This window comes from Pogona vitticeps, chromosome 3, assembly GCF_051106095.1.
Source record: "Pogona vitticeps strain Pit_001003342236 chromosome 3, PviZW2.1, whole genome shotgun sequence".
In the NCBI taxonomy this organism is placed as follows: Eukaryota; Metazoa; Chordata; class Lepidosauria; order Squamata; family Agamidae; genus Pogona; species Pogona vitticeps.
This window is the reverse complement of record NC_135785.1, coordinates 221,049,657-221,069,412: the sequence shown is the minus strand read 5'-3', so window position 1 is coordinate 221,069,412 and position 19,756 is coordinate 221,049,657. Positions and strand designations below refer to the sequence as shown.

The 19,756-nt window shown below is 41.0% G+C and overlaps 1 protein-coding gene across 10 annotated transcripts in view; it reads right to left on the bottom strand.

Annotated features, from left to right (window-relative positions):
• The window catches only part of DCAF6 (DDB1 and CUL4 associated factor 6), an 87,354-nt gene that overhangs the window by 36,506 nt on the left and 31,092 nt on the right, over positions 1-19,756 (bottom strand). For 6 of the 10 annotated variants that reach the window (XM_020810458.3, XM_078389822.1, XM_020810441.3 and 3 more), the window contains 2 exons: positions 6,969-7,088; positions 6,527-6,769 (listed from right to left, as the gene is read on the bottom strand). In XM_020810458.3, the coding sequence (XP_020666117.3) occupies positions 6,527-6,769; positions 6,969-7,088 (363 nt within the window). The remainder of the gene's footprint in view (positions 1-6,526; positions 6,770-6,968; positions 7,089-19,756) is intronic. The other 4 variants (XM_078389821.1, XM_078389824.1, XM_020810470.3 and 1 more) reach the window with 1 other exon arrangement.

Genomic DNA, 19,756 nt, shown 5'->3' with positions numbered 1-19,756 from the left:
TCTCCAAACATGCAAAGGACACAACCACATTAAATTAACTTGCACTCAAAACTGTCTTCAGCTTCCTTCCTGTAGTTGTCAGAATCATGCAATTGCATAGCTTTGGTACATGTATCCAAGGCTATGTGCATACATAATACTTTCCCTTCAAAAAGCACAATATAAAAAAAATCACATTCTACACTCCCCCATTCTTTCTCTCTTCCAAAATAAACTAAGGTAGTCTGCATTTTGCCTGGTTTTTTTTAAATCCCCACTTTCCTTCTTCGTTCTTCTGTTTCTCCTCCAGTTCCCAGCATGTCCAGAGAAGCAGCTGGGTATGAACCCTCCCACTGCCCCTGTCAACCACCTCTACCACCACAACTTTCTAACTGGGTGTCCAGCTGGCTTTTCAGATGACTCCTAAAAGTCTTTTTAAAACTGTCCCTGGCCTTTTAAGGTTAAAAAAGACCCCAAGGCTAAGATAATCTTAGCTGTCCTCATTCAATCAATGATCTTATTCTGCAGAAGTAAGAGCAAATGAAAGACTTCCTTGTTCTTCTAGGGAAGGGTAAAGGAATTGGAAGCTTTTCCTGAGCATGTTCAGAATTATGAATGGCTAATTCTTCCTGTTTATATGTGCCATCTTAAAGGACAAATACTTCATCACATACAGGATTACTAGCTCCAAAGAACAAAAAGGGTGTAGGGCAGGGGTGGTGAACCTTTGGCACTCCATATGTTTTGGTCTACCACTCCCAGAATCCATAGCCTGTATTGCTGGCAATAAAGGACTCTGGATGTTGTAATACAAAACATCTGGTGTATGAAAAGTTCATCTTGCCCTATATCTTTTTTTGTTCTTTGGAGTCAGTCTGTCCTGTACTTGATGAAATATTTGTCCATTAAGATGGCACTTTTAAACAGGAAAAGCAAGTCATTCACAAGTCTGAGCATGCTGTAGAAACAACTACTGTACAGGTTGGTATACTGTATTAAATTTATTGCATTGATTTGATGGCTGCTGCCCTCTAATGGTTGTTTAATGTATAAATTGGGGGGGGGACATATTTTATTTTACAAAAATCACAGCTTTGTAACTATCTGTCCAACCTTCCCAAATATGGCACAGAACAAGACCAGATTGTCTACTACTATTGTGGAAAACTTGGTGCTGATCCAAAACCAGATTTCAAAGTTATTATTATTATTTTGTTAGAGCTGTCCCACCCTTTTAGTATCGATTTACAGAATGTTTTTGGACTCAGCTGCACAAATACCATGGTTGGGTAGGAGCACATTATTTTACATGGTGGGCCCTAAAATTTTATTTTCCATTTTCCTGACTTTCTCCAATTAACTTTTGTCAATTTCCTTGAATGCCGTTCAAATACAATCCCAGTTTTTAAAAAATTGATAATTTACACTGCATTAATTAAAGGTTTTAGGAAAGGTTCTACTCTAAAACTATGCAAGTCATAAAGGCAAAAATATTTGTCATGGTATGAGACATAATATGTTGTTTAATCATCATTTTCTGCAGACACATCTGTTTTGAAATTGTACTAAAATTACATGATCATAAAAACTAATCTAAGCAATCTCAGAACAATAGAAATGTCATTTTTGTTTTATAGGTAGACTAAAAATTATATAAAAAATAATTTCCACTTTGGTCCTCTTGAGGAGAAAGGCAGGGTAGTAATATTTTAAATAATGAATAAATGAATGTTCTATCCAAAATGGTAACTGAAGTCACATTATGAAACTCATGGATTTGAAATTGGAATAAAAATCAAGTAAATTTTTTAAAAAGAAAATACAAGTTACAAAAATAAAGATTGAAGATAGAAAGCTATCACTTCTTTTGTTTCGTCACTCTTTTAGTTTTGGATCTATTGTTTCCTCTTCTATTTTGGCTTCTTTCAGTCTTTTTTAAAAGCATTTTCAAAATGTTCAATTTCTCCTTCAAGTTTCTTTTCTTCCTTCTGAGTTCTTCTTGTTGCTTATGCTGTTCCCCCCCCCGCATGTGTTCTGTGGGGCATGCATCAGCATGCGTGACCAACTGAACTAGTTCCTATTAATTACAAAAGATTCATGTCCTTGTGAATTCAAGACAGACAACAGTTTTTTTATGTAAGTTCTCTCTTAACAGGTTCTCTTATTAACTGAAAATCCACTTTTGACAGAAAAATTGCCATGAGACAGGAAAAGGTGCATTTTGACAACGTTCTACAGGTCGGAGGAACTTTTCCTGGCCATCAAAATACCTCTGTAAAAAGCATCCAGTCCAATGATTGTTGTGGTTTTTTCGGGTCTTTGGCCATGTTCTGAAGGTTGTTCTTTCGCCAGTCTCTGTGGCCGGCATACCTTGCAGTTGTGGACAGGTATATATTGGAACCACAAAACGCAGCATTCACACCAGAATCAAAGAACATGAGAGATACTACAGACTAAAACAACCAGAAAAATCAGCAGTAGCTGAACATGCCCTAAAACAAGCTGGACATGAAATTCTATTTCAAAATACTAAAGTACTATACCGGACAACACCAGCAATCTATGTTAGACTGCACATGGAAGCCAGGGATCATTGCACCAAAAAGACCAGCTAAAGGACACCCATCAATCACAGTGACAGATAATTTCTCCCCCCCTTTGTCACAACAAAAACATGCTGATCACCCTATCTCCTGAAAAAAGACAAAAGCTGTTCTCACAGCTATAAATACTCCATTATCCAACAAACAGCAACAGAGCATGGACAGAGTTCCTACTCCAGTCCTCTGAAGATGCCAGCCACAGAGACTGGCGAAACGTCAGGAAGAACAACCTTCGGAACACGGCCAAAGAGCCCGAAAAACCCACAACAACCATTAGACCCTGGCCATGAAAGTCTTCGCAAATACATCCAGTCCAACTTCGCCATCCTGTTCTGCAACATAATTCTGATAATGAGCCTTGAACTTACTGTGAGCGGCTATGGTTAAAACAGTGCATTGTTGCATCATTAAGTTGATTTGCTGCACACAGAGTTATATGTACAGCCACTATGCTGAGATGTGGCTTGTGTATAATGACAATAATCTAATGTTGATTGGCCATGAAGAACATTGAACTTCAAAGGTTTTCTCTGAATCAACAACTACTACTATGTTTCATCCTAGGTAAAACTTGGCCACTTGAAGTTCATTCAATTTTGTTTCTTTCAACAGGTGTTTTGCTACATTGTCACCCTTGCTTCTGTCAAGCAGCTTCTCTGACATTTTCATATCAATTGTTAACAAATGGGAACTAGAAGATATGTTCTGCAACTTCTCTGATTTAATGCAACTTCTCATTAGCCTCCTCATTAGCTTACAAAGCTCTTCATAGAAAAAAAGTGCCAGTATTTTTTGGTTTTGAAACCTTTGCAGAAACAGTTCACAATCTCCAGAAATTGTTTTCATGAAAGTCATTTTTGCATTTCATGAATGGATGATGTACAGTGGGGTCTTGACTTAAGAACGGCTCGAGTTAAGAACATTTTGACTTAAGAACCACTCTCATAGGAAAATATTGACTTGACTTACATACTTAGATTTAAGAACTAAAAAAAACCACGTGGGAGGCAGGGAAAGTGCAAAATTTGAACTTTCAGTTAACTGTTGGCCAGTGAAAATGGTGCCTGTCTGCTTCCTCACTCCTCCCAGCGTTTAGAGAGTGGATTGGGAGTCTTCAGACTGCCTGGTACTGCCTGGACTATTTTCCCTGCCTTCCCTGAACCTTTCTTGACCTAAGAAAAAAAGAAACAAAATATCCCCTCTAGTGGTCGAAGGCGGAATAGCAGCTTCCCATTAGTTTCTATGGACGGAAAAGAGCAGATACGGATCAAATGGTTTTCAATGCATCCCTATGGGAAATGCAGATTTGACCTGAGAACTTTTTGACTTGAGAACCGCCTTCCAATACAGATTAAGTTCTCAAGTCAAGCCCCCACTGTACTGTAACCTTTATGCAATTTACAGGTTAACTGTGGGGGAGTTTTGCGTCTTCCACTCAGTTCCTGATGTTGTCACAAATAGCAGCAGGTCTATCAAGACACCAAACATAATCCAACCACCCAACTGAGCAGAACTTTGTGGGAAATTGGGTGCTCTCTGTTATACCAGTGTTACTGTGGCGTTCACCCAGGTCATGAATATTCATATGCTATTTGCATAGACCAATTGGAGTGCTGGAGGGTGGAGTCTCAAGGTATAAAAGAATCAGCAGCAGGCGGAGGAGTTTAGATAAACACAGATAAGGTTTAGATAGGGTTTTGAGATGGAGAATTAGAGTGTAAGAGAGTTGAAAGAGTTTTGGAATTTGGGCAAGAGAATGGTGGTTGAGGGTGGGAAAAGAAGAATGTTTGTTTAAGAGTTAACAACATTGCTTGTTCTGTCAACACCTGTATCAATAAACAATAAACAATTTCTATTTGGTTCGTTTAAAATGACATATGGCCTGGACATCTAACATTAAAAATAGGTATTGTTGATGAAATCAAGGGGTGGCAGCTGAGGGGCATGTAGCATGAGCCTGTTGGTGAAACAATCAGTGGCCACATGGAATTGTGACATTTACCCTCTTAAAGGGGGGGGGGTCTTTGAATAAATGAAACATGCTGCATAAGACTGAATTTAGGTCCCATTGCACCGATTGCGACCCTGTTTTAAAACAACTGTGTACAACATGAAATCTACAAGTCTCAAAGCCAATCAGTTCTTCTTCGTTAGTTTGGGTGTCATTTCTTCTTTTATGTTTTTTTTAATTAAAAAGGTGATTTATGTTTGTGCCATCCATAAATATTTGTAATACTTTTGGAAATGATCATGAAAATATTTCTTTTTGAAACTTCAGAAGAGAATCTTCAACAGCAATGGTATGAAGAAAAATACAGGCTATATACCATGTGGAAACTTTATGATAATATTCATCTCCAAAACGAGCCACTAAATTCATCTATCCCTTTTGAACTACATTGTTCAATCCTCCATCAAAACAGTTAACAAACAATCTCAGTAGAAGATGGAAGCATCAACATACATTGCTTCTGTTTTTCCCAAAATGAAACCACCAGTCTATTCACCTGAGTAATTCTCTGGTTTTGTTACAAGAATTAAATGATATAGTCTTCATTGCCAGCTGCAAAATCTACAGACACTTTTCTGTTCCTAATACAGTTCTTGAAAACACAGGCAACTATACTCATTTGAGTGGAAGTTAGGTGTTTGCCATTTTCAACACTTTGAACACATTTTCCAGTTTTTGCTGGGCCTGTCTCTTCAAGCTCTCTGCTTTTACAATCTGAACTTGTACTTGTTTGAACTGAAACATATTGTAATGGACTGCTGACCTGATTTAACTTTCAGGTTCTTCTGATGTAGTGGTCTGTTCGCATGAGACTCCACAACAATTTCACTATTACTTAATTGAAAGGTTTTGTAGCACGCTCTACAATAACATTTGCCTTTGTTTCTAATAACTGGTAATGGCTATGGAAAAGAGTCAGCATAAAGTTTGATATCCAGTCATAATCAAAATGTAGTTTCAGATACAGCGTTGCACAGAAGCACCTACCTGACACTAAGATATAATAGATCTTACAGTACTTGGCTTTCAGCAATGTGGAACCCTTGCTCTACAATAAGAAACAGAACAAAACATGCCCTGCCTGGTCACCTTGTATACTCAGCACAAGTGCTAGCAAGTGAGAAGGAGTAACTGTTACTTTTTCTACCAAGAGGCTAACAATGTTTTCAGTTGTTTCATTAACATTCAACAGGTAATGTTATTCCCGCTCTTTAGACAGAAAAACAAAGAGTAATGGTATCAATGCTACTTTTTTTCAAGGAAGTAGCCATGCTAGACTATATAAAGGGAATAAAACCAATAAAAAACCAAAATATTGTGGCATTTTTACAACTAATCAATTTATTTCAGTTTGAGTTTCCTTGAATTACGACCCACTCCTTCAACTACACGAAGTTTAATATTTAGGCTGCAGGGTTATATAGACAGTATATATGACTCCAGCTTCCTCCTGAGAATACACCCCAAATAAAGGAATTACTTCAGATTTGATATGCTCCTTGTACAAAGTAAACATAACCAAAATAATTACAGTCACGATAGTTGCAAGATAAGCCACAAAAGATGGGAAAACTCTCAACCAAATGTTTGGGCATACAGTGAAAACCAGGAACATCCAAGACGTGTTTAAATCTGGGGAAGAATCCTCAACATTTTAGTACATGCCTTTTGGACAGCAGATCTCAACAGATGACTGTGTTGTAGCAAATTACAGCCAAACTCCAGTAAGAGAGTAAATGCAAAAATCTGATTTTAGAAATGATAGTCTTTAACAATTAGTCATTCCATTTGAGCTTCCCTTTCCTGTTAGCTATATACACAACTTTGGAAAATGTTGGTGTAATAAATCCACATTCTAGTAATATCAAACATTCAACGGATCTATAGGCACGGTATGCCTAAAGTGTTCTAAGGAGGAAACATAACAGCCTACCAGATTGATGGAGTGTAGGAGGTGCAGGTGTTTCCAAGGACGGTCTTTGTTCATTCTCAGGAGATGACAGTAAAGAAGTAGAAGGGGGACTTTCTGTAGATGATGATGTTGAGGGAGCTTGGGCTGACACTGTAGATGACGACGACTGCAGCTGTTCAGGGCCATCTACTTCCATCTGGGCCTCAGTTTCAGTACTTGTCAAGCCAGTGCCAGAAGCAGAGACATCAGATCTACTGGTCCCACCTTTGGAGAAAAACAGGACCTTCATTTTGTTAAAAACAGATTATCAGTGCCACACTATGCTAATTATTTTGCAAATATATCCACAGAACACTAAGAGAATATGACACTGCTGAGTTTGCAGCCTTAAAAAAAGACGTTATCTTTTATTTTATAAAAATCCCCATGTCATTTCACGTTGAAGGCTTTTAAAACCATTCACCTCTAGAACGAGATCGTCCTCTTCCTCTGTTGCTCTGTGCGACTTCACTTGCTTCTTCAAACCATCGTGATAACATGTCAGACATCCTTTGCATTAATGAAACATTAGGGCTCTGTTCACCTATATATAAACAGAGATCTTAATGCTTTTACTGCAAAGCAGCACAGTACATTTTTGCTACTTGAAATCTTGTACATTTATGTCTCCAAAGAATGGAAACTATTTGTAAAAGATGACACTAAACTGAAATGCTATCTGAACATATGAAAGAGAGAATCAATGGCACTTGGTTTTATCTATAACAGCCATCTTTTGTAAAGCTCTAATTCATGCAATATTTTCCAAAGCAATTGCAGTACAATTGTATCACATTGTTACTATTCATACCACCCCTCTCTTCAAGTCATATGTTGTTAGCAAACATAAAAGAATGGTATGGGAGCAGGGAGCACAATAAGGAGGATGTAGTGACCAAACATTGTGCACCAAGGGTAATAAATACAACATCAGCCCTCCTGCTTTCAAGCAGTCCTTTTTGCCTCCATTGATTTTTTCATTTGGAATACAAGATGGATAATTTTAACAGCCATGTTTAAGTACTCAGTACAGAGATCCAAGTCTTCACATGTATTGATAAGAATGTATTCTTGTCATAACAATTTTTATTTGAACTCAAGAAGCTGAAAACAGATGCATTGTAAGTTGTGAATATACATGCACTATCCTGAACTAAATTCATCTTGCAATTTCTATCCAAAAACAAATAAATTACTTTATAGCCTTGAATCTATTATACAGATGCCACAGATCTAACAGAGATAAACATATCATCCAAAGCACGCTGAAGTTCTGTAGTCTTAAAATAATGTTTTTGCTGAATAAGGTATAGCTTGAAAGATTTTCTGGACATGCAGCTCACCACAGGATAATACGGTTTTCGTATTATACTACTTCAAGCTGAGTATGTGGAATGATTGCTCTCCCCCAACAGAAAAGAAAACCTACTCACAAGGAGCTAAAATGACAGGGAGTAGGGTAAACTTATACACTTTTTAAAAAATGATATAGCACTTAGAATGAAAGGAAGCTTTAAACAGAAGAACCTCCACCATACGAAATCAAACTAGATGCAATTTAAAGAGGTACAATCTACTAACAGTTTTATTGCATGCAAGATGGATAAGAATAAACATTCCAAAATCAACCCAAATGTAAGCATGTTCACACACTGTATTTATAAATAAGTATTTTAAAATACTATTTGAAAATATTTGAAATAGGACTTAAAGGGCCAACTATGCCCCCCTCCAGCTTCTGGGAGAACAACTGTCCATTTCCACACAGGCATATACAGAAACATTAGGGCACGGATGTATACAGCCCATCTTCTGCATTTTGTTCACTTCTGATTTAAAGCTAGTATGAACTGATCAGAACTGGGTCGGCTATTGACAAAACATGAAAACTGAAATTTGCTTAAAGTAAACATGGCTTATTTTGTCTTGTAATGAACAAAAATGCTGCAAGGGCATTTACAAACACATAGCAGAGAACAGCACAGATGTTTCTATCTGTTCCTTACAAAGAGTATTGTTTTATTTTAGCTGCATGCAGAACAAAGGAAGATTCCCACCGTTATTTCAATTATTTAAAGAAGTGTAGAAGGAAACTGGCTTGAAACTGCATTTCAATTTTGAATGAGGGCCATGAGCCAGAAAGAAAGGTTACTTACCTGTAACCATGGTTCTTCGAGTGGACCTCTGTGAATTCACACATATGGGTTTAGTCTGCGCCTGCGCTGACATTCTCGGAGCATTCCAGAGCTAAAAGTAACAGTTTTATGGTATGATCCCCCATGAGGCATAAGCTCCTCCCACCCAAGATTCCCCTCAGTTCCTGCAATTTGTCCGCCGGGCATGAGAGTTATACAACAATAAGATACCCGTGACGGACAGAGGGGAGGATGGGCGGGTAGTGTGAATTCACAGAGGTCCACTCGAAGAACCATGGTTACAGGTAAGTAACCTTTCTTTCTTCTTCGTGGCCTCTGTGAATACACACATATGGGTGACTGGCAAGCTTACTTATTGGCAGGTGGGACGTCACGGTAGGAAGGATGCCAACACATTTCTGCCAAATCCAGTGTTACTGCGTGTACCTACATGTAGCCAGTATTGCTTTGCAAAGGTAGATGCCATGGATCATATTGGTGCACGCTAGATGTCGAGAGTCTCGATTCTACTCTGGATGCAGCCGAGGTAGACAGCACTCCGTGGAGTGAGGCTAAAGCTAATTAGACGGTGACTCGTCTGACCGCTGGCAAGCCATAGATACAGTCTGGACCATCGATCTAGAGATGGATAGGAAGAAACTGGACTTTTGAAATGAAAAGAATGAAAGCATCAAAAGAGCCTGTCATCTGTTTAGAAGCTCTGGTAGTGTCCAGAGAAAATGCTGGTGAGCATCTTACATAAATATTGTGGAGCATGTGCTCTAAAGGAGATGATGGTGATCTGAAGAATGATGGTAAGATGAAGCATAGATAAACATGAAAATTAGTCGAATACGTCAGGAATGAGACATTAAAGTAGGAAGTCACTTTATCAGGAAAATTGAATAACAGGTGGATCGAATCACAATCCAGCTATTTCGCGTGTTCCCTTGGCAGATATGACAGCCACTAGGAAGGCTGTTCAAAGTAAGTAATTTGGCATTGAAGAGAAAATGGACTCGAATGGCGGGCACATGAGTGAATTTAGAAATCTATAGACCATTGAGGAACAATGCGTTTACATGGAGGACGGGTGGTACTGAGTCCTGTGAAAAGATGTTTGACCCTAGAGTGAGACAAAAGTCCTACCTACCAGAATAATCTGGTTAATGGGCAACAATAGCAGATATATAACATTTTAAGGCATAAGCAGAAAGCCAAGTAGGCAACAGTTTCTAAGAAAGTTGGTAAGGTAGCTCTTTGTTTCAATATATTTAATAAAGATTTATTTATTTACACATCGACATCGAGTTCATGGTTTTTGAGCTCAATCAAGCACTGATGCCAAAGTGGGAGTATTTCCCAGGTTGCCAAGTTCATGGAAGTTAGGAGGTGAGGAACCAGAGGGAACTGACATGTGTCTCTCTATATCGATCTGAGACAGGCGAACTAGAACCAAGTACCTCAAGGAGGTATTTGGATCGCATTTGATTAGGAATGATGGTGATGGAAGATTCTCCGTAGAATGAAATGTATCGGAGGGAAGAGTTATGGCAAATTCCCTGTCCACTGCCATATGAATATGTCCCCGACAGTGTTTCCGTCCGCACCTGCACAGGAGCAATAAAACCTGTAGTTGGCGTACGGACCCCAGTGAATACATTGAAGGTCGATACTTTCCAATGGTGATAGAACCAAACTTGCAGTTACTTGGATTAGGGATCCTCTAGTTGGTCAAAAAGAAAAGATACCACTATTGGAGTGGTTCGAGGCTGAGTCTGGATTGCTTTAGCACTGAAGCCGTGGAGGTCATGAATTTGGGGAGATGATTGCTAGTAATTTTTTTTATTTTTTAGAAAAACATACACTATAGTACCAGTACAGGTAGATGTCCGTATCTCGCAGGGGAAGGTTATTATCAAACTGATGTCCTGTACCATCTGAAAGACCTTGCAAATGTTGAAAAACTGAATGGCATGAAACCTTAGGAATTACTGATTAGATAATAGTGTTGAGGCTGGAATCTGAAACTTACGGTAGAATACACATGAAAAGATTTCTGAGACCAAGGATGGGACGGATGCCTCCATCCTTTCTATGTATATAATAGCACAGAAGTAGAAGCCATGCATAAGCCAGATGTAGGAACTTGGATTATGGCATGTTTGCCCAGGAGGCAGAGGTCTCTTCCTGGAGGATATAGACAAAAAGAGTGAGTCTAACGTTACTCAAAGGGGAACAAAGACAATTATATAACGTAACCTTGAGAGATGTGGTGACATTCTTGTATGAACCGAAATGTCTGGGAGGCTGAAACTCCAGATATGATTGAAAGGACTATGGGTAGAACTGAAAGAGGGATGAAAGGGCTGTCAGCCCATATATAATTTAGCTGTTTTCCTATTCTGTGTAAATAATAATAATATTTCTAGTGTCACCAGTCTAAGACTGAAGAGACTGGTACCATGTAATGGAAGATATTCAATTCTGTCCTATGTGTCCTTGATGAGCCAGTGGATCGTGACTAGGTGAGCCTTCTATAGATACTAAGGATGCGACAGTAGTTGAAGCCCTTTGCATGTCAAGCAGCAATCCTGTGTTGCTTTGCTAGAGTCGTGGTCTCAGAGCAAGAATTTCTGAGCTCTGTCTTAATGGATTTTAAGAGAGGTAGAATTTGAGACCAAAATTGCTCCAGGTAGGCGCCTATTGTGATTGATAGTTGCCCACATGGAGCAGAAGTGAATGAAGGGAATAAGTCTCCCTGCCAAAGACATCAATGTTTCCGTATTCTTATTAGTAGGGTTCAGGGAAATCATTTCTCGTTTTGGATAAATTTGTTCTACGATGATAGAAATGGAACTGGAGTCATCCCAAAATTTCTATGTCATTTCCTCGTACCTTGTACCTGTGATACATTCTTCCTAGATCTTTAATAGGAAGTGGCTTGGTGCAAGCATCCTTTATTAGCTTCAGCATAGTTAGTGTAAGTGCTCAGCTAAGTGATGGCTGGGTCTGGAAAAGGCGGTTCCTCCAATCCCAATAGACGGGATGCGGTGAACCGAGAAGTGAGCTGTGCAAATGAAAAGAAGCACACTGAAGGTGACAGAGAATGATAATGGATCACATCATATTGGAGGGAGATTCGTTCAAGGAGTGAGATCCGAGCTTATGTCCAGAATTGGCAGATTCGAAGCCAGGACCGGTCGCGCTCGATCATAATGTGCCTTGACACGAGATGGATTGGAATTTGGAAAGCATCTTTTCCTGCCAAAGTGTTGTATGGTAGAGAAAAAGAACAAAGTTTTTTCCATGTTGAGGTCGATCCTAATGGATTCAACGTACATCGAAGATAGTGGCAAAGCTGGTAGCTACGATAGAAAGAAGTCAAACGGACTGACTGGTCAACAGCAGAGAAATAAAGAGCCCGCTCAGTTTGCAGTCCTACCAGCAATTCTGCCAGTCAAGGTACTGCCTCCCCACATGTCTAGGGGCGGCGGCTGGTAACTTTGGGGTTGAGGCTTTTAACGTTCCTGGAATGCCATAGGCTGATAGGAACATCTTTAGGCACTTGCAGATGTTACAGCACAATGAATGTGTCACCTTCTAGAGCCTGAGCAGGTTATCAAAAATAACAACCTTTTTCTGGCTAAAAAGCCATACACCAACAAATGGCAGGTCCTAACCTGTCAGTTGCTTAGACACTGGTTTTTAGGCGTATCGAGCAGCAGTGCGCTCGTGATGCACCTGCAACAGTGCCTCCCAGTGATGTGGAAGGCCTGAACTGTAAGCGTGCACATGAGCTACCTGCAGGGTGGGCAGAACCAAACTCCATAAGTGGTGATAAGCCCTCATGGCAGAGGAGTACGTGGCTACACGGCGACTAAAAACAAATAACAACGCCGACCAAAGAACTCATCTGTTGACAGTAAAAGAGTGTGACCATCTGCGACAACCGAGAGGGGTGTAGGAAGATTGGTTGGAAACTCTTCCACCCCCCAGTGACTCATGTGAGTCTCAAACCTGAATGGGTTAACAGCAGGTTTGATCAAGGCTCCAAACATTATGATGCCGGAGCCGAGTTCGAGGGAGCACTACATCTGTAAAGCGCATGTGGAGGCATAAAGTACTCCATAGCCCATGGCTCAGAACGATGCCAGGTAGAGCGGGATGGTGATGGTGGCCGAGACCTCATAGCTCCTATCCCAAACAAAAGGGACTGGTCCTACGCAACCTTGTCAGTGTGACAGGACCTACCTGAGGAAAATTATCCAGACTTATCAGACAGCAGCAGGGTTCTAGGGTGGACCCTTGTGAGTCCTTATGAGCCTATGCGGGCACTGGCACCTGAGACAGGGCTGCAGGCTACTTTGTGAGCGAGCCCATTGATAAAGAGGGCTGTTTTGTGCCAAATTAACAGCCACCTGCAGGTGCTACCCCAGGCAGGAATATCACCGACTAGCAGGGCTAGTGGTGGGAGTTGCTGCAGCCCCCCCCTTCAGAGGCAAACTAGGGCTGTCAAATGCTGCCAGAAAGCTTTCGCCTCTGCACTTGGTTTTGGAAATAGCAGCCACGTGAACAAGGCCTCTGATAAATCAGGCCCAACACACCAAACACCCAAGGGCGTTACCCCAGACAGGCAAAGCACTGACATGCAGGGCTAGCCGCAGGAGCTGAAGGGGCCCATTGCATCCCCAAAGGGAAAACCCAAGCCTTACCATATGTCGCAGGCACATCTACAGCCTCGGTGTGCAGCTCCCTCCAGAAGTCGCAGCTACCTGAGCAGGCGCACGAAGGAGGGTTGGTGTGCGGCACTCACACACAGAGGCGCTTCCCATGTCAGGAGGAATCACTGACAGGGAAGGAGACCGGGGCAACAGGAGGCCCTTCTTCTCCTAGGGACAGGGCAACAGAGCCCTAACTCCTGCAGGGTCCCTTGAACAAGCCCCTTGAAACAATCATCCATCGATGATTCACCAGTCTCTCTCATGGTTGCTCAGAGAGAGGGTGTGGTGAGACATGCCTCCTTTTCACTCTCTTCTCCTCATGAGATAGAGAGACTTAAGCTCCAACTCTGGAACATCAAATGCCCGCCCTCATGTAGGGCTAAAAAGGGCCACGGCCGGACTGGACGGTAGCGCAGTCACTAAATGGCCAGTTGGAGCAGAGGCTATCAGGCGATCCCAGAGTCTGTGCAGGTAGAGCTGGCACGTCGTCTCCTCAGAGGCAAATTCGCTGGCCTCCGGCAAGGATTCCTCTGTTGATGTAGACTTAGATTTTAAGGACTCCTTGGCATTGTCGGGTCCCCTACTGCGGCCTGCACCTATCTGGGTAAGATGTAGCTTACTCAGGCAGAAAATCATTAATGTGCCTGAGAGTCAAAATGAGTAGGCCGAAAAAGGCGGGAAAGGAGAAAGAAGCAAACAGTTGAAGTGTGTGTGTGTGCGAGGGAGGGGGTAAGCCAAATAGCTGGCAAGCAAAAAAGAAAACAACTCACGGGGGATCATAGATTAGATAATTGAGAAGGGAAAGAATCCAATTTAGAGGGAATTGATCAATAAGCTAAGGGAAAAAACCCTGTGGAAATAGCTCTATGCTCTGTAGAACTTTACAGCACGGCGGAAAAAAGGAACTGAGGGGAATCTTGGGTGGGAGGAGCTTGTGCCTCATGGGGGATCACACCATAAAATTGTTACTTTTAGCTCTAGAATGCTCCGAGAATGTCAGCGCAGGCGCAGACTAAACCCATATGTGTGTATTCACAGAGGCCACGAAGAAGAAGCAAAGCACTCTTTCTATATATTTTGGTCATCTGGATGGTTAAAAGGATACCAGGTAGCAAGGTTGAAAACCCTAGAGAACTGCTGCCAGTCAGTGCAAAATCATGATATTGATAGTTCCATTTAATGACTCAGTACATATAAGACAGTGGTTTATGTTTGCATGTACTGAGAAGGGCTTTTTTCTGCATAACATTCTTCTAAAAGCTAGATTCTTCAGTTTCCTTCTGTTGACCTAGCTAATGTGCATATGGCTGAATATAAAACTTCTGAAACTCTGCTTCTGCAGCTTTAATGCAAAAAAGTTGATAGGAGAACTGAGCACATATATTTGCAATTACTTTCTTTGGAAATGCACTATTCTGACAAAAATATTTGCACATAATTTGAGAGTGATTTAGGATATAATTTTTTTCTGGACACATTAATACCATTTAAAAAATACAGCAGGACCTCTGTGTCCACAGAGCCATTCCACGATCTACCATGAATGCCTGAAACTGCAAACAAAGGCCGCAAGGCCTGCCCCCTTGTATGTTGTATATAGGGCTGCAGTAAACTGTGGATACTAACCCTGTGGATAGGGAGGTTCTACTGTATTACAGTATTCACTTATTTAAAAAATAGCACAGTCGAACTGTTGTCTTGTTTAAAACTAAGCAGTCTGAAGTCTTTTTGTCCACATTCATTAAAACTGTAATTTTCAGGTAATGAAGCTGTTAATTATCTGAGTGATCAGGATACGCACCCGTTGAGGACAGGGATCACATCTTAGAGGTAAAACACACAGTTTGCAGAATATCCCAAAATCAATCTTAAAGGTAAATGATCAGGTAGCAGGTAATGTAAGAGATCTCTGGCTGAGTCTCTAAAGAGTCCCTGGCTGAAATCCTGCTCTTTCAGTTAGACTATGTAAATCTGACATCATAATCAACCACACCAATTTTTCAGAAATAAAACATTTCTGACCTCTCCCAAATGTCCTGAGGCTTCCATGGAATCCCTTTTGTCATCAAGAAGGTGCTGTGGGCCACAGAATGGCAAGGGGTATTTAATTACAGAAAATCACTGCTAGCAGGATGACTCTACTGGACGCAGCAGTTTTTTATAATTAGATTTCATTCCCTTCCCACAGGCTCCCAACAATTTCACAATACCAAAAGGGGTTCCACGGGAGCTTCAGGACCTTTGGAGATGGGAAACGGTAAAAAAAATTATTTCTGAAAAATTGCTGTAGCTGCTGCTATCATCAGCCTTCTACTGCATAATACACAGAACAACGTTTCAGCCACTGTCAGTTGGGGAAAACAATATCAGCCAGATAAACAAACAGTAGGAGCAGAAGTGATACAGTTCTACAGACTGGATTCAAAGCACATTAGTCATACTTAAATACTATTTACAGTGGTGCCTCGCTTAACGAGTGCACCGTTTAACGAAAGATCCGTATAGCGATCCCATTTTGGGGATCGCTATACGGATCAGCCCCAATCGCCGCACTCGCTTTGCGACGATTGGGGCTCCGGCGGCCATTTTGGAGCCGCCGATCAGCTGATCGGCGGCTCCAAAATGGCCGCCGCATGACCCGAAATGCCCCCCCCGCAGCGTTTTCGCGCCCTCCCCTTGCTTAGGGAGGTCGCGAAAACGCTGCGGGGGGGCATTTCGGGCCATCCGCGGCCATTAAAACGGCCGCGGATGGCCCGAAATGCCCCCCCTGCAGCGTTTTCGCGACCTCCCTAAGCAAGGGGAGGGCGCGAAAACGCTGCGGGGGGGGCATTTCGGGTCATGCGGCGGCCATTTTGGAGCCGCCGATCAGCTGATCGGCGGCTCCAAAATGGCCGCCGGAGCGAAAACATCGCTGGAGGGGTAAGTTTACAAACTTATTGGAACGCATTAAACTAAGTTTAATGCGTTCCAATAGGTTTTCCTGCCCCGCACAGCGATGTTTTCGTATAGCGAAGGTTAATCCGGAACGGATTAACCTCGCTATACGGGGCACCACTGTATTTGAGTAGGACTAAAGGCAACCATAGCTAAGTCATATATTTCAGCAGGACTAAAACATAGCTAAGGCCACCGTTTCAAACACATTTACTTAGGAAAGCTCAACTTAACACAGCACCACTAAAAGTATTGCACAATATGCTTAGATTAAACCTTGTGTTGATCAGTAAGGACAGATTTTAATTGGTTGCACTATGAATTCTTTACTAAAGAGGTTTTGCTTTTGGTGAGTTCAATATTAGGAAATAAAAGGTGTCTGAAAAATGAAGCCTATGTGCATCTACTTGTAAGAGAAGAGGCTTCTTAACATCACTAAGGACCCACAAGAATAGGTATGTGTTCTGAAAAGACAGTGCAGTAGGACCTCTGTATCCGCTGAATCAGTTTCCACAGTTTCACTTATCCACAATCTGAAATTACTAGATCCAAAGCGCCAATCATGTCACACAGCCTTGAAATTTAATAGTAACAACAACAACAACAACAACAACAACAACAACAACAACAACAACAACAACCAAGTCTGCAGCCTCCAGGACCATACAGCTTGTTCCAAGGCTGCACAGGCTGCTGACATGTAATCCCGCCAGCTATACACAGTCCCAGTGGTCTTGGCTAGCCTTTCTCCCAGGAGGCACTATCAGGATTTTAACCTCCTGGCTTGGCTCTATAGTTAGGTGCTCCACCCTACTGAGCTATACCAGTTTCAATTTATATCTCTTTTAATCCAATGGGTCATCCAATCAAAGATACACATATTATGTTACTGCCCAGTTCAGCATAATCATAAGAAAAAATATCATAAAACAGAATTCAGAATTCAGTTCTGTAATTACTCATAGGCTATATGAGACCCCTGTGAACCACAACACATAAATACTGGGCATCTATATCTATAGATGTCATATGAAAAAGAAAGTACACCGTCCTCAAATTCTATGGTTTTACATATCAGGACATAATAAAAATCATCTGGTCCTTTTCAGGTCAGAAAATTAGGTAAATACAACTTCAGATGAGCAACAACACATGACATATTACATCATGTACTGATTTATTTAATAAAAATAAAGCCAAAATGGAGAAGCCATATGTGAAAAACTAAGTACACCCTTACTGCTTCCATAGGAATTTAGAGGCTAGGTAGCAGTCAGGTGCTGCTAACCAAATGCCCTTGACTTAATTGATCATTGACAGGTGTGACCACCTCTATAAAAGCTGACATTTTTGCAGTGCACTGGTCTGGAGCATTCAGGTGTGTGTTAACACAATGTCAAGGAAGAAACACATTAGCAATGATCATAGAGAGGTAATTCTTGCTGCTCATCAATCTGGAAGGGTTATAAGGGCATTTCCAAACAATTCCATCATTCTACAGTGAGGAAGATTATTCACAAGTGAAAAACATTCAAGACAACTGCTAGTCTTCCCAGGAGTGAATGCCCAAGCAAATTCACCCCAAGGTTAGATTGTGCAATGCTCAGAAAAATTGCAAAAAACTCAAGTTACATCTCAGATGATACAGGTATCAGTTTGTGAAATGTTAAAATTCATGATAGTACAATTTTAAAAAGACTGAACAAGTATGATTTGTTTTGAAGGGTTGCCAGAAGAAAGCCTCCTCTCTCTAAAAAGAACATGGTAGCATGGCTTAGGTTTGCAAAGTTTCATCTGGACAAATCACAAGACTTCCGGAACAATGTCCTTTGGATACTGTAGATGTGACCAAAGTGGAGATGTATGGCCATAATGCACAGTGCCATGTCTGGCGAAAACTAAACACAGCATATCAGCACACCTCATACCAACTGTCAAGCACAATGGTGGAGTGGTGATGGTTTGGGCTTGTTTTGCAGCCCTAGGACCTGGGCACCTTGCAGTCATTGAGTCAACCATGAACTCCTCTGGTATTTTAGTCAAATGTGAGGCCATCTGTCTGACAGCTAAAGCTTGGCCAAAGTGGGGTCATATAACAAAACAATGATCCCAAGCACACCAGCAAATCTACAAAACTGGCTCGAAAAGAAAAGAATCAAGAGTTGCAATGGCCCAGTCAAAGTCCAGACCTCAACCTGATTGAAATGCTGTGGCAGCAACTTAAGAAAGCTGTGCATAAACAAATGTCCACAAACCTCAATGAATTGAATCAACGTTGTAAAGAAGAGTGGGCCATAATTCCTCCATAATGATGTCATTCAGAAAACTATTACTTTAAGTTATAACTACTAAAGGTGGCTCTACAAGCTATTGAATCATAAGGTCTACATGGTTTTTCACACATGGCTTCTCCATTTTGGCTCTATTTTAATTAAATAAATAATGACACGGTATGTCATGTGTTCATCTGAAGTTGCATTTACCTAATTTTCAGACCTGTAAAGGACCAGATGATTTTAATATGTCCTGATATGTAAAACTATAGAATTCAAAGAGATTCTCTTTCATATTACTGTATTTGCCAATCCACATACTGTTTTCCAACAAGTGTGCTCAAAATGGGTAATAATTAAAAGAAAGAGTATACCAGTAGCAATAAAACATTGCAATAAAAAAAATTAAAAACAAAGTCACTAAAAACTAACTCAGTAAAAATAGATTTCCAATAGAAATCATCTTGACAGCAAATTTAGCAAAACCAATGGGTTTGTCTGCTATCCAATGTGGCATGTTGATGTCAGTTCATACAACTTAATGCTCACTTTTTTCCCTCTCATGGAGTCCTTCATATCCCACAAATCTGCTCCATCGACTCTCTGAGTTCTCCAGAGCAACTCTATGGAGGCACAGAGTGACAGGAAGAATCTGCTACAGGGATGGGGGACATCTACTTGGTAGGCAGATAGCACCCACAGTTCTGAGCTGGCTTCAATCCTATACCAATCCTATGGAGAAGTAAGTCGTGTTGGGACTCACTGGGACTTAACTGCGGTCCTAGGATGGTTTTTAGTAACATATTTCACAGCTTGGACCCACCATATCAGTCTAAGGACCTATCTTGGCTTTTAGTCCCAGTTTGTTAACCAACATTAACCCAAAGCAACCTGGTTTGCATAGCTTGATTGTAAAGGAGAACTCTAATCTAATGCAAATCTTCACAATGAAACTGGCATGTGACAAGATGAAGGAAGGGGAAGGAGATGTGCTTGTCCACAGACTCATACAGTTTACAAAGCTGTGGTCAATTGTCCAGACACAGTCAATGGTCAAAATCCTATTGCTTATTATAGTAAATCACACTAAAGTAGACCCATTTCATCAATGGGGATTTGGTGAGACAACCCTTCTGTAAATTCCAC